The sequence below is a fragment of the Notolepis coatsorum genome (genome assembly GCF_963971535.1).
Source record: "Notolepis coatsorum genome assembly, chromosome: 1".
NCBI lineage: Eukaryota > Metazoa > Chordata > Actinopteri > Aulopiformes > Paralepididae > Notolepis > Notolepis coatsorum.
This window is the reverse complement of record NC_140165.1, coordinates 144748215-144761767: the sequence shown is the minus strand read 5'-3', so window position 1 is coordinate 144761767 and position 13553 is coordinate 144748215. Positions and strand designations below refer to the sequence as shown.

At 43.8% G+C, this 13553-nt stretch overlaps 1 protein-coding gene across 1 annotated transcript in view; it reads right to left on the bottom strand.

The window, feature by feature from the left end:
- The window catches only part of LOC311229887 (rabphilin-3A-like), a gene marked incomplete at its 3' end in the record, with an annotated part of 75897 nt that overhangs the window by 23265 nt on the left and 39079 nt on the right, over positions 1 to 13553 (bottom strand). The window contains 6 exon segments of the mRNA XM_084315956.1: positions 69 to 221; positions 2550 to 2694; positions 2696 to 2772; positions 4805 to 4940; positions 5037 to 5120; positions 5249 to 5378. Coding sequence (XP_084172082.1) covers positions 69 to 221; positions 2550 to 2694; positions 2696 to 2772; positions 4805 to 4940; positions 5037 to 5120; positions 5249 to 5378 — 725 coding nt within the window.

Genomic DNA, 13553 nt, shown 5'->3' with positions numbered 1-13553 from the left:
GTAAATGAAAATAGATATACATGGCTAGCTATACCAGTGGTCTAAATGAATGAACTTAGTGAACTCACTGGTTTCATCTGAATCATAGTCATTGACATCGTCGTCCTCCTCAGCTGGGGGTGCTTGCTGTCGGGCGGGCTGCATCCTCTCCTCCCGGGCCGCAGCAGATGCTCTCTGCTCTGAATGAGCTGCACTAGAGGAGTAGGCACCCCCATCTGCATCTGTTGGACATACAACCACATGTAAGCCTGGGACTCCCTAAAATCCAGGTATCTCATATATAGAACCATCCCTACCTCAACCCTAACCTTAACCTCAATTGACCTCACGCCCCAAGTTAATCGCCCATTGGATGCAGTGCATGATTCAATACATGAGACGACTAGTGAATCCCCATGCAATGCTTAGTTTTACAATATTTTATACTTTTTCGATTGGGACACTTGGGGCCCCAATTCAGAGTTGCGGACTTAAGCACTGTGCTGAAGTCCTCAGACTTAATACAAAAGATAAGCGGGAGAAGATGTTCATATTCAGACCTTTGCTACGCGGGTGCTTATCTGTGAAATAGGGCAGCGCATCAGCAATATTTAAATATTTAGTTTTCTATAGCACCTTGCCAGATTTGTTTCTTGGAGAAGTTTTGGGCCTACTTTTTCTCCCCCATTTTTTTTTATTCTTTTTTTTATCCCAATTTAGCGTTATGCCAATTCCCTTCCCTCCCTTCCTGGTTGTTGTGCGCATTTTGCCCCCCACTTGCCGGTCTAGGGAGGGTTGAAGACTAGCTTTTTCAATGAGTATGTCTCCCTCATTCCCTTTAAAACACACTTTCCTTTAACCCTCTGAGACCTGCTGGCGGGACTGTCTTTCAGAGGTTGGTCCGTTTTAAAGCTAGAGTGAAGATACTGGTATCATATGAAACTTTTAAACAACCTAAAGTATTCAACGGTACCCTGTCAGCCTAGCTTGTCGGAAAGGGATGAAAAATAATGCTCCAAAGTTATGCTAAGTCTAAGGCGAGGGGGGGAACCTGTAACCTCGAGATATCTGAATCAAAATGGGTTCTATGGGTGGCCACAAGTCTCTGCCACGGCAATCTGACCACCTGGTGCATTATCCTTGATGCATGTAATCATTCTATGAAGAGAGGGCCATATTCAGAAATATTCCATTCACTTGATTTAATTGTTCATGTCACAGAATGTTTTTGTCCATCTGGCCTTCATCAGTGTGTACAAATGAAGGAGTACATTACATATTTAAAGAGGACAGGTAGATCCCCAGGTGAATGTCAGTCAATGCATGTACATTGTAACCCCAGTTTAATCTGAAGCACATCCACCAATCAGTTAGACATACTGAACAACAATAACACATTTTTCTTTTTAAATATTAGTACATATATTCCAAAACAACTATGACAATCACTGTGAACGTCAGGTTCCTCAACGTTCATAAATCAGTCAGATGTCATAATAGAGCGGATGCGTCAAGATGCCAGTAGGCTAATCTTTCCTCCGTGAGTGTGTGTGTGTGTGTGTGTGTGTGTGTGTGTGTGTGTGTGTGTGTGTGTGTGTGTGTGTGTGTGTGTGTGTGTGTGTGTGTCAGTGTGTGTGTGTGTGTGTGTGTGTGTGTGTCAGTGTGTGTGTGTGCGTGCGTGCGTGCGTGCGTGCGTGCGTGCGTGCATGTGTGTGTGTTTAGAATGTTTTAAAAAGTTTGTGCAAAGGATTTGATAATCAATGGGCTGTGGTCTGTTTGTCACCGTTCAACACCCTTTGATGCTCATAACAGGCTATAAAAATATAAAATATAGGTGAGACGAATAGCCTAGAATAGGTAATATCTTCATAAAATAATGGCAAATTATTTAATTTAACATCCACTCCCATTTAGCCAGCAATCAGTTATAGCAGCCCGTAGTCACTTTCATAACAGGCTGAGAGAAGAGAAAGGGGCCAAACGCAGATGAAGTTTTTTTGTGGCGGTCTCCAAGCACAATCATGGTACAAGATGTAAAGATGATTTGGTCAGGTGACAGTGGTCTCAGTTGGACAGATCTACACGTGGGTGTCAAGCTCGCCTCTTCAGCTGACCACCCTGGATGAGTCGGTACTAACACGTGAATGACAACGGATCTTAATTAGAACACTGTGGTTTAAACGGCTCATGTATTGTTAACAGTTTTTATTTTTCATATCAACCGCATCAGGAAAGACACAATAAGCTGTCCTACATTTAGATTCTATTGCATTCCATAAGGACACATGTAAATAATAGTATCAAAGCAGACAACATGGAAAATGGTCACAAGAGGCGTTGGATTTATTCCACCTTTTCTCGGAAGCCTGTATCACACAGTCAAAATTAACTTAAGATGAAAGTCTGAATATCTTGAGACACTTCCACATGTGCAACTTGTTTTGAGCAACTTACCACCAAGGATAAGTCCAAGGTCGGAATGGGGAGTAGTGCAATTTTGGTATTAACTCCACATGCACTTATCTTAATAGGCATTTCAGAACAGGGACACTCCCCAGTGATCCCGGGACACTCACCCTGCTGGGCCATGGTGGCCCCTGAAGCACCTGGCTGAGGTCTGGAGCTCTGGACGGTCACAGCCTTCTTCATCACCACCTGGCTGCCCTGGGCTCCTCCATCAGCAGACCCAGGACCAGCCCCGCCCTTGGCCATACCCAGCCCCGCCCTTGGCCATACGCAACTCTGGCTTAGGGGCCACAGGTGGATAGCCAGCACGACCCTGTGGCTCTGGCCCTAAAAGCCATGTATGAATGACACACACACACACACACACACACACACACACACACACACACACACACACACACACACACACACACACACACACACACACACACACACACACACACACACACACACACACACACACACACACACACACACACACACACACACACACACACACACACACACACACACACACACACACACACACACACACACACACACACACACGCACACACACGCACACACATCACTCCACTTCCAGCCTCCACTGCAGTGGAATCTGTAATACTCCCTAGTCTCTCTGGATACTTTTGATGTTGCAGCTTTTTCGTAGCAAAGGCATTGACCTACATACATTACAACACGCTGTGGCAGGCAACCTGTATCACTTCATATAGCCTGCCTCCCAGCTCCAGCTCCCTTTTCCCACTCGCTTATATGAGGAGATGATATAGTGTGTTCGGTGTGACCTCGCATACCAGGAGCACCTAGAGGTACCTCCCGTGTCACAGCATGCACTTCCCAGCAGCTAATTGAGTCCCTCATCCCTGCCTCTGCAACAGTGGGTGGCACTGCCAATTTTGGGAAGCAGATGAAAGCTTTGAAGGCGGGGGAGGGGGGCAAAGAGAGGAGGGAGGCAATGAGAGGAGGTGGTTTGAAAAGGTTGTCTAAAAGAGCAACCGGCAGTACTGAGGAATGGAGATGACACAAGAGTACCCAAGGTTCCCTGATCATAATGCAAGGATTTACCTGTAGTAGGAGCCTGACTCTGACCTGGGAAATAGGGAGAGAGAGAGAGAGAGAGAGAGAGAGAGAGAGAGAGAGAGAGAGAGAGAGAGAGAGAGAGAGAGAGAGAGAGAGAGAGAGAGAGAGAGAGAGAGGTGGAGAGAGGGATTAGAACACATGTCAACCAACAAACTCGATTCTTGTACCGGATCTCCTCACTGGTAAACAAGAATACCCTGAAGACTCTGGCAGGAGCACTCATTCAAGGGTACTACGACTATGCTTGAACCTCATAGTACCAAAGCACCTCAAAGGCGCTAAAAACAAAATTACAAACATCTCAAAACAAACTGGTCAGACTACTGCTTGACCTTACTCCTAGAACCCACCTCACCCCTGCCCACTTTGACAACACTGTCGTCTTAGAGTAGACGACAGAGTACAGCAACTTGCAATGGGCCATGGTCTACAAGATACACTACGCGACCAAGGTACCCATGTACATGTCAAAATACTTCCCAAAGGTCAGTGAATACCACGATCACAACACCAGAGGGAGCTCCACAAACCATGTTAAACCCAGATTTGGCTCAAACAAGGGTCTAAACACGTTTCGCAATTATGCCACATCAATGTGGAACGCCCTACCCAAAGCTGTAAAGGAATGTGAATCACTACCCACTTTCAAAAACACTCTAAAAAAACACCTACGGGAGACTGCAATTCGAAACTGGCCCCTGTAAATGTCCTAACACAACCCCCTCCAATGTACAGTAAATGACCAAGTATGGTCTTGTCAATATTCCAATGTACAGTTTTGTTTGTATAGTTGTACAGTGTCCCCCACCCACCCCTCCTACCCAACCCCCCCCCCCCCCCACTCCTACCCAACCCCCCCCCCACCCACCCACCTCCAATGTACAGCCCCCCACCCAATCCAATGTACAGTTTCTACGCCAAATGTATATACTTTTTTTTTCTGGACTCTTTTTGTATCACAAACAGTACTGTATTTGCAAATCTGGTATGTCATAAATGTATAGATGTAGCAGTACTGTCTATCTGTATGTCATGTATGTCATATATGTTACGATGAATTGAAAATGGGGGACCCTGATGTAAACAAGACGAAAGTCTTTCTCTGGTCTGCATCCCCTTAACAATTGTATGTATTGAGCTGTACTGTACTGTACCCATTCTGCAATCTGTTAATAAACTTTTCAATCAATCAATATCAAAGAAGGTTCCATGCAATTCCCTCCAAGCTAAATTTCCTTTCTGATGATTCATTCAACAGTTCAACTATCCCTACCCTGTGGCTGGGGTTGGGCAGCTGTGGCTGCAGCCTGGGGGGCAGTGGGCTCTCCAGGTTTAGATACGGGCATGGGCGAGGGCAAGAAATGCTTAGGAAAGCCTTTGAAGAACCAGGCGCCAGACCGCTTCCACACCTAGGAGAAAGGAAACACAATATCATCATAGGCTTCATGGCAGAGATATGCATGTTCTTTTCTCTATCTTATCCTCTCTGGGTGACTTGCACTTGCCTCCCGCTGTTCTTTGCAGATCTTGCAGAGCCACACAGAGCGGGGCCGACTGTTACACTGTATTCCACACTTGGTGCACATGTTCTATGCGAGAGGAGAAAACAAAAAGGAAGGTTTCCAGCTGTTCCGCCACTTAGCGCTGTCAGAGCTCAGGACTACACCGGTAGGTGGGTTGTGTTCTCGCGGCCTAGTGACAGGCTTCTCCTTCCTACCTTTTTACAGTCGTCACACACCACTGAGCTGACCCCGGGTGAGCCCAGCTGCTCCCCGCACAGCAAGCAGCGCGACACTCCGTCCCCACACACCGTCTTCTTCATGTCATCCAGACGGTTCACCAGACGCCTAAAGCGGCACAGGGTAAGGATATTAGATTAGATTAGATTAGATTAGATTAGATTAGATTAGATTAGATTAGATTAGATTAGATTAGATTAGATTAGATTAGATTAGATTAGATTCTAATTTATTGTCATTATACAGCACAAGTACAGCACAACGAAAATAAATTTGGCATCCAACCAGAGTGCAAATGTAGCATTAAAGTGCAACAGCAATATACAATGTACAGGTGGTTAAAATATACAAATTAGTACTACTGAGTGTAGTGATAATAAGATGTATGTACAGAGTTGTATTATATAAATAGAGACAGTATGACTACTGGCCAGCAGCGTAACTAGTAAGAGTAGGATATGTACAAATATAGATATAGTAAGGAACTATGTGCAGGTAAGTACAGACAGGTGAGGATAGATATATATAAATATACTATATGTGTTGAGAATAAATATATATGGTATATACAGCATTATAGTACATATATGTATAGTATAGCTAAGGGTTCTGTGCAGGTGTAGAAGCAAGTATATGAGGGGCAGGGACGTGCACAGGACTTTAGAGGGGCAGGTGCTCAAAGGCTGAAAAGGGCACTGGGCCTGTGCTATTTTTGGGGGCCCTTTTTGGGCGGGGAGGGGCCTTTTTATGCTTTTTGGGGGTTTTTGGTGATCAAATATTGAATATTGAACTATAATAATCAGTGCAGGAGCTCACTTATCCTTGAATGACACTTCAAGGACTTAAAAGGCCCATACATCTCCATAAATGTTCAGGGCGGAGGGAATAAGTGCTTACCCTACAGACCCCAAGTCTGTTAGGACAGCAGACTCGGTTGGCACTGCTCAAAACTTACCTTTTTAAAATAGCTTTTAAATGAATTATTATCTTTATTTCATTGTCTTATTTTTCATTATTTCTATAAATTTGACTTCAATATTTTATTATAATTTGTATCATTGTTTTATGTAGTTTTTTTATCATTGTATTTGTTCTTTTTTAATGTCAACATATTATTTAAATTATTCAAATAGAACTCAAACATGTTCCGTTGTGACGTCACCAGTGTTGGGCAAGTTACTTTTAAAAAGTAACTAGTTACAGTTACTAGTTACTTCTTCCAAAAAGTTACTAAATTACTTACTCAGTTACAAATTATAAAAGTAACTAGTTACTTCAGAAAGTAACTATTGCGTTACTTTCAAGTAAATTTGTTACATAAACAACATACACAAATCTAAACTATTTTAATGTTGCTGTGGGACAAAGTGAGACTAGCCTCCAATCAAATGCCATGTATGTAGATATTATAATTACTATGTTTATATAGTGGATCATACAAATACAAACACAATAGATGTTTTGGAACTTTTGATATGTATTGCCCCTCAACAGGCCACAACTGGGCAACATTAAATTATGCTTGTTAAGCACTATACCAAAAATAAATAACAAATATTGATTGATTGAACATTTTAATTAACAGATTGCAGAATGGGTACAGTACAGCACAGCTCAATACACACAATTGTTAAGGGGATGCAGACCAGAGACTTTCGCCTTGTTTACATCAGGGTCCCCCATTTTCAATTCATGACATTTGACATACACAACATACAGATATAAGAATCTAATCTAATCATCTATTCTAAACTAATCTAATCATGACATTTAACACTAGCACAGCCGACAAGGGGTCAAATGACCCCTAGGCATTTTCAATAAATGTATCCTCGTCACTCGGTCGAGCTCCAGCTCTGTCACTCAATGACTTTTCCTAAAAGTACCCGTTTTATCTGGCACGGTTTCTGAAATTTCAAAATGACTTCAGGAAAATGTAATTAGAACGTTATTCCACATATATATGGAATATATAATATGTGGAAAGTCACAGCACTTTGTGAGCGTCTAGCGCAGGGGTGGCAAACCCATGGCTCGCGAGCCGCATGTGGCTCTTTGCCCGTCAATGTGAGTCTCTTCCATCCAAAAAAAAAGAAAAATTATAATATATTTTTTAATGAAAAAAATAAAAAATTGTCACTCAAACCTGTGGTAAACCTCATATTTTTATATTAACACTTTGAGTGCCACGCCGGGTTTTCCTTTTTACCCCCTTGATGCCACCATCCACTTCAATGTTAACGTTAATATCGCCTAATCTATGTTTTAAATTATGGCTATGTGTCTAATCTGCCCGTCGCTTATCAAAGACTATTTTCCAGTCAGTGCTGTCAAGGCAGATTGGTTTTTTATCGCGTCATTTCCGTTTCAGAGCATTTAGAAAAGCACCCGTTTTGAGATAAAAAACAGCCCATTCTGGACCATTCTATGAAAATCGTCTTTTACTGGAATATTCCACAACGTTGATATTCGTCGGCCTTTTTATGAATCGTTTTCAAATAAACGCTAGATGATAGGCTTGGGCGGTATGACGGTATTACGGTATACCAGGGTATTTAGAAATCCCGACGGTATTGAAAATCAATACCGTCAAAATCACAGATGCGGGGGGGGGCAGGTGGCGCACAGAGATTACGTTCGTCACCAACACCGGGAGACACTAGGATTCGCCTGTTCGAATCCAGCTCCCGGCGTTGCTATCAGCTTGGCTGGCCTCTCACACTGATACAATTGGCTGTATCAGGGGGTGGGAAAGCTGAAGGGTGGGTCCTGGGCGTTGTGGACAGCGACCCCTACAGTTCGGTCAGGGCGCCTGCTCAGCGAGGGTTGGAACTGAGGAGAGATAGTGTGGCCTCCCACACGCTACACTCTCCCCGGTGAGAACCTGCGCGGCCAGGTTGGCCTGCCCCAGGCTGCACATGCGTCGGAGGAAAGCATGTGACAGTCTCCGGTCTCCCGGACCAACAGTAGGGGAAAGTACGCAACAACCAGGAAGGGTGGGATGGGAGAAAAATCGGGAAAAAGGAGGGGAAGAAAGATAAATAATAAAAAAATAAAAAAATCACAGATGCGCTTCGGTTTCTATTACAGTGAAACAGAGTTTTGAGTGTAGTGCACACACGCGCCAGCAGAGGGCGAGAACAGTCCTCACTAGTGGAGAGAGTGAATCACAACGGTGTTCATGTTTTACGGTAATGTGTGCTGTGAAAATACCGTAAAGCGTTGTGTGTGTTGTTGGTGGAGCAAGCAAATAAACGGTAAAACGTTACGTCGCAGTCCGGTGCGTTTTTGAATACACAATACTAACGTTACTAGTACTACGGTGCTGCAGGCTAACTGGCTACCATTCTGAGAGCTAACGATAGTAGCACTAGATGCTGCGGGCTTCTGGCTACCATTCTGAGAGCTAACGATAGTAGCACCGTGATTTGTTTACTTGGTAACAAGGGTTGCCCCCCCCCCCGCTGATGAAAATGAAAGTCATACCGTCATATACCGTATACCGGGGTATTATGTCAGCAAGGTATGACGGTGTGAAAAAAACGATACCGCCCAAGCCTACTAGATGATCAATATTATACGTGCACGCAAGAACATTCGGGCCGCGCACGGATAATCGCCGCGTTGATTTCCTCTTGGACTTTTACAGTGAAACCGAAAGAGCCCATTTCACAAAACAGCTTATAACTTCATCAAAATTAGTCTGATTATCCTAACACTGATAACATAGATTCCTTACCTGACATCAGATGGTATCCAACTGGTATATTCCAATTCCTGATCACCATTCGAAAAAATCGATAAGTGTATAGATCCAACGCGATACAGTAGAACTCCATTGAAACGGAGGGCTAGGGCCTCCACGGGTTGCGTTTAATAGAGCTGGCGGACACTATGGCGTTTTAACTCCTATTAGAGAGTCACAGAGGCGTGCTGCAGGTATTGTCTTTTATTGGGAACAGAAAGGTGTGTGTGGTTGGGATATTTCCATGTGTGTGGTTGTCTACAGAGGAATACAATACAGTATACATTAATAACACAGTAGTGATACAATACAGTATACATTAGTAGACACAGTAGTGGTGTACATAAACATAATGTCCATTAGTAGTATAGTGCAACTAGTAACTAGGCCACTAGGGCATTCACTTAACCAGAGTTAATATATATAACCTACATAACCTATGCAGGGAATTACTCCTTCAGTGCATGTAAACAGTATAGGTAGGTGGACTGTAAACCAGGTGTAGATACATTCTATTCACTAGAAGTAGTGAGTGAGTTATACAGCCTAAGCTAGCTCACGTGCGGCTAAGCTAACCACGCAGCATCACTTGCAGGCAACGTAGGTTGGCTAACGTGTAGCTAAGCTAACGGCGCGGAGTTTCAATAACAGAGGGAACAACGTCGACAGGAATAGAACAGCGGAGACACACTATAAAGGTAGAGTAAGCTGAAGGGTGAATTAGGCAGGATTAAACATAGGTACCGTACTCACGTTGGTCATTTACGCACACGTTCCTCAAAGGGACGGACATTACTGCTACAGCAGCCGCACCATCAGGCAGCAACACAGAGAATAGCTCGTGCACGTTAAAGGGGAGGGACTCTTAAAGGGCAGGTACAGAACGAAGTAGTCGTCAGGCAGTAACACGGAGACCGGCTTGCTCACTTAAAGGGAGAGAACTCTTAATGGTCAGTAACGTTATCAGAAGACTAGAGTGCAACACTTGGTCGGGGCACATCACGCTGAACGATTACACTGGCATAAATCAATTACCCTTTCCTGTCAACAACAACATATTAAAGGGCTATTACAGAACAAAGTAGTCTTATTAGCAGGGCTTTCCTACACCATGATCAGCGGGGCTCAGAGGCTCCAGAATGAACTGTGGTAACCCCGGCTGGATCAGTGGACTGGAAAATGTGGAGTACCGGATTTTTTTCCCCATCCATTTTCATTGAGTCCATTCCAAAATCCCTTATGTCATCTGGGAGACGATAGGGGGCGCTTTTTTCCACATATGATCGCCGGCGGTGCTCGTGTATACTCGGGTAGGCTAGCGTGATGCAATATGATTTCAGATCGCTAAAAAAATAAAAAATTCAGAGAAATCTCGTGAGTGGCTTTCAACCACATAAAAATAAACCTGAGATATCTCGTGTGTGGCAGTTAAAGTGTTAAGAGGTAATTATATAGTTTACACTGTTTATTTTTCTCATATTTCTCATATAAGCTGTGGGGTCATCTGACCCCTTCCGCGGGAATCAGTGACATTTTCTCCATGGCTGTTCTAGTGTTAAGACATGCATGACATACAGATATATATATCTCTGAGCACCTGAAGACTGTGCTATTAAACCAGGAAGTGCAGCACTGTTGATAAGGCTGTAGCCTCCACTTCTGTAGTGCCCTGCGCTGCAACACAACTAACACAAGAGTGAACAAAAAATGCTCATGGACTGTCGTTGACTGCTCGCTTGTGTTGTTTGTTGGATTAGTTTTGGATTATTTGGGCTCGCCAAACAAACTATCAAAACGTACACAGAACCGCGGTCTGTTGTTGACTGAGTCGCTTGTGTTGTCGCTGTGTGTCAGACTCTGGATTCTTTCGAACACCCGCCCACCTCTACCTCTGATTGGCTTACCATGACATTTTACTCAACCTCAGCCAATCGCGCACTGCCCACTAACCAAGGGAAAAAAGTATTGCTTCTCAGCGCAGAGATCTGTCTGATGAAAAAAACAGCTTCAATCATAGTAACGCACCGCATTTTTTGGCAGTAACGGTAAGGGCGTTATTAAGATTGGAAGAGTAGATTACTCGTTACTGAAAAGACGAACGCTGTTAGTAACGCCGTTATTCCCATCACTGGATGTCACAGTATGATGTCATAATCAAACATTCTAGAACATTTGTGATGTCACAGTATGATGTCATAATAGAACATTCTAGAACATTTGTGATGTCACAGTATGATGTCATAATCAAACATTCTAGAACATTTGTGATGTCACAGTATGATGTCATAATAGAACATTCTAGAACATTTGTTGGCACAGTATGATGTCATAATAGAACATTCTAGAACATTTGTGTACAGTATATTCAATTATCTCAGAAGTTCTCAGATCTCAGAAGACAAGTGAGGATCGCACTTGTTGTTTCCGGCTATTTGTCTGTAAGCTTGAATATATTCTGTAGATACAATTTAAAATCCCCACATGGAAAAGGAAACAATGTCCTGTACAATCCTTAATGAGCTGCCTCTGGAGGGAAGGTTCTGTGATGTGGTTATTAAAGTCAACAGCACCGAGTTGAATGCCCACAAGGCCCTCCTGTGTGACTGCAGTGGCTATTTCAGGTAAGTTTAGCTTGGTTCAGGTTAGCTTGGTTCAGGTTTAGCTTGGTTACTGAAAAAACTAACGCCGTTATTCATAACGCCGTTATTCCCATCACTGGATGTCACAGTATGATGTCATAATAGAACATTCTAGAACATTTGTGATGTCACAGTATGATGTCATAATCAAACATTCTAGAACATTCGTGATGGCACTGTATGATGTCATAATAGAACATTCTAGAACATTTGTGATGGCACAGTATGATGTCATAATCAAACATTCTAGAACATTTGTGTACATTCCTGTGTGTTAGTTGGTTGGATCCACTACACTTCCGGTTGCTACTGAACGGACGTGTTTTTGCGGACCTCCCAAACTTTCAAACTTTAGACTGTTTTCTTTCTTTCTACCATTTTTTAACCAGTGATCTTAACTGATCACTGTGACTTTTGCTTTTATCGTTTATGCTGTTGGATTTATTGGTTTTATGTGACTTTTTACTGGACGTGACCTAAGCTATCGGAGCTTGTTGTTGCCATAGCTACACGCTACAGTACTCACAGTGCTAAACTCCCCCGAGGAAATGGCTCCAACGTCAGATGTCGCAGAAATGCGAACGGAACTGAAGACCATCGAGATACTAGTAATGGATCTTCTCAAGCGTCAAACGGAGCTCATGTCCAGGCTGGCTAGCATGGAAGAAGCGGACGCAGGCTGCACCAGTAGTCCCTCCTGGGCGACAGTGGTGAGGGGCCGAAGGAAGCTCTCCCTTCCTCTATATGATCCCGTTGATTCACCTCAACTATCAAACCGATTCAATCCTCTTTGTAATGATCCCAGCCTCCTAGGCTCTCCCTCGTTTCCGTCTCCTGCTGCTAGTAATGTAGCTTTGCTCAAAGACTATCCGATGCTAGCTACTAGCCTAGCTACTAGCCAGGCTCCAAGCGAAGCTGCCAGGACGGCGGCCCTCTCCAGCTCACGACTCAACCATGGAAATATATCTGCAACCCGGAGCAGAAAGCGCTCTGCCCTGTTTGCTCTCGCATCGCCAAATTCCCCAGACTCACGCGATGGGTCCGACTCCCCAAATTTTAAACGTCCTCGTCTGCGGTGCTCTGCAGCCCATGCCAGTACGATCATTCAAACGGCGAGTGTTATCGATAGAAATGCCGCTGTGAACGAGCCCCTCCACACGGCGCTGCTGCCCGACCAACCATCAAACCCCGCCAACAATGCAGACGCTACTCCTGCGGCTTTTCACCATAGAAACCTGGCCATCTACGACGGGGAATGCATCCATGAACAGCCAGAGATCCTACTCATCGGAGATTCCATCACCAGGTTTTTGCAAATACCACACGGCATTACATATTGTTTTTCCGGTTTAAAAGTTACTGACTTACTTGAGTGTACTCCCGAAATCATCGACAGATATCCGTCCGCCCACACCGTTATCATTCATATCGGAGCAAATGACGTAATGGCTAGACAATCCGCTAAACTCCAATCTGACTTTGAATCACTAATACTCACTATTGAAAGCCTGGGTAAAATATGCATTGTGTCTGGCCCCATTCCATCCATAGGTCGTGGATCTGAGCGATTTAGCCGTCTGTTCTGGTTGCACAAATGGCTACAGACCTACTGTACTACTATAGGACTTTGCTATATAAATAACTTTGATCTGCTCTGGTCCAGGAAAGACCATTACAGACCCGATGGCATCCATCCAAACATATCAGGGGTAAATGTGCTAATACATAACGTCATACAAAGTGTAGCATCACTGGCCTGACAACCAACCATATCTAGCTCTGTAGACTATATACAGAAGCAGCCTAAGCTACAAAGAAACACGTTGAGTGTCATCCCGATTCTGATCACCAAAAGACTAATCAATTACTCATTATCACGTCCCATATGTAAATCTAACC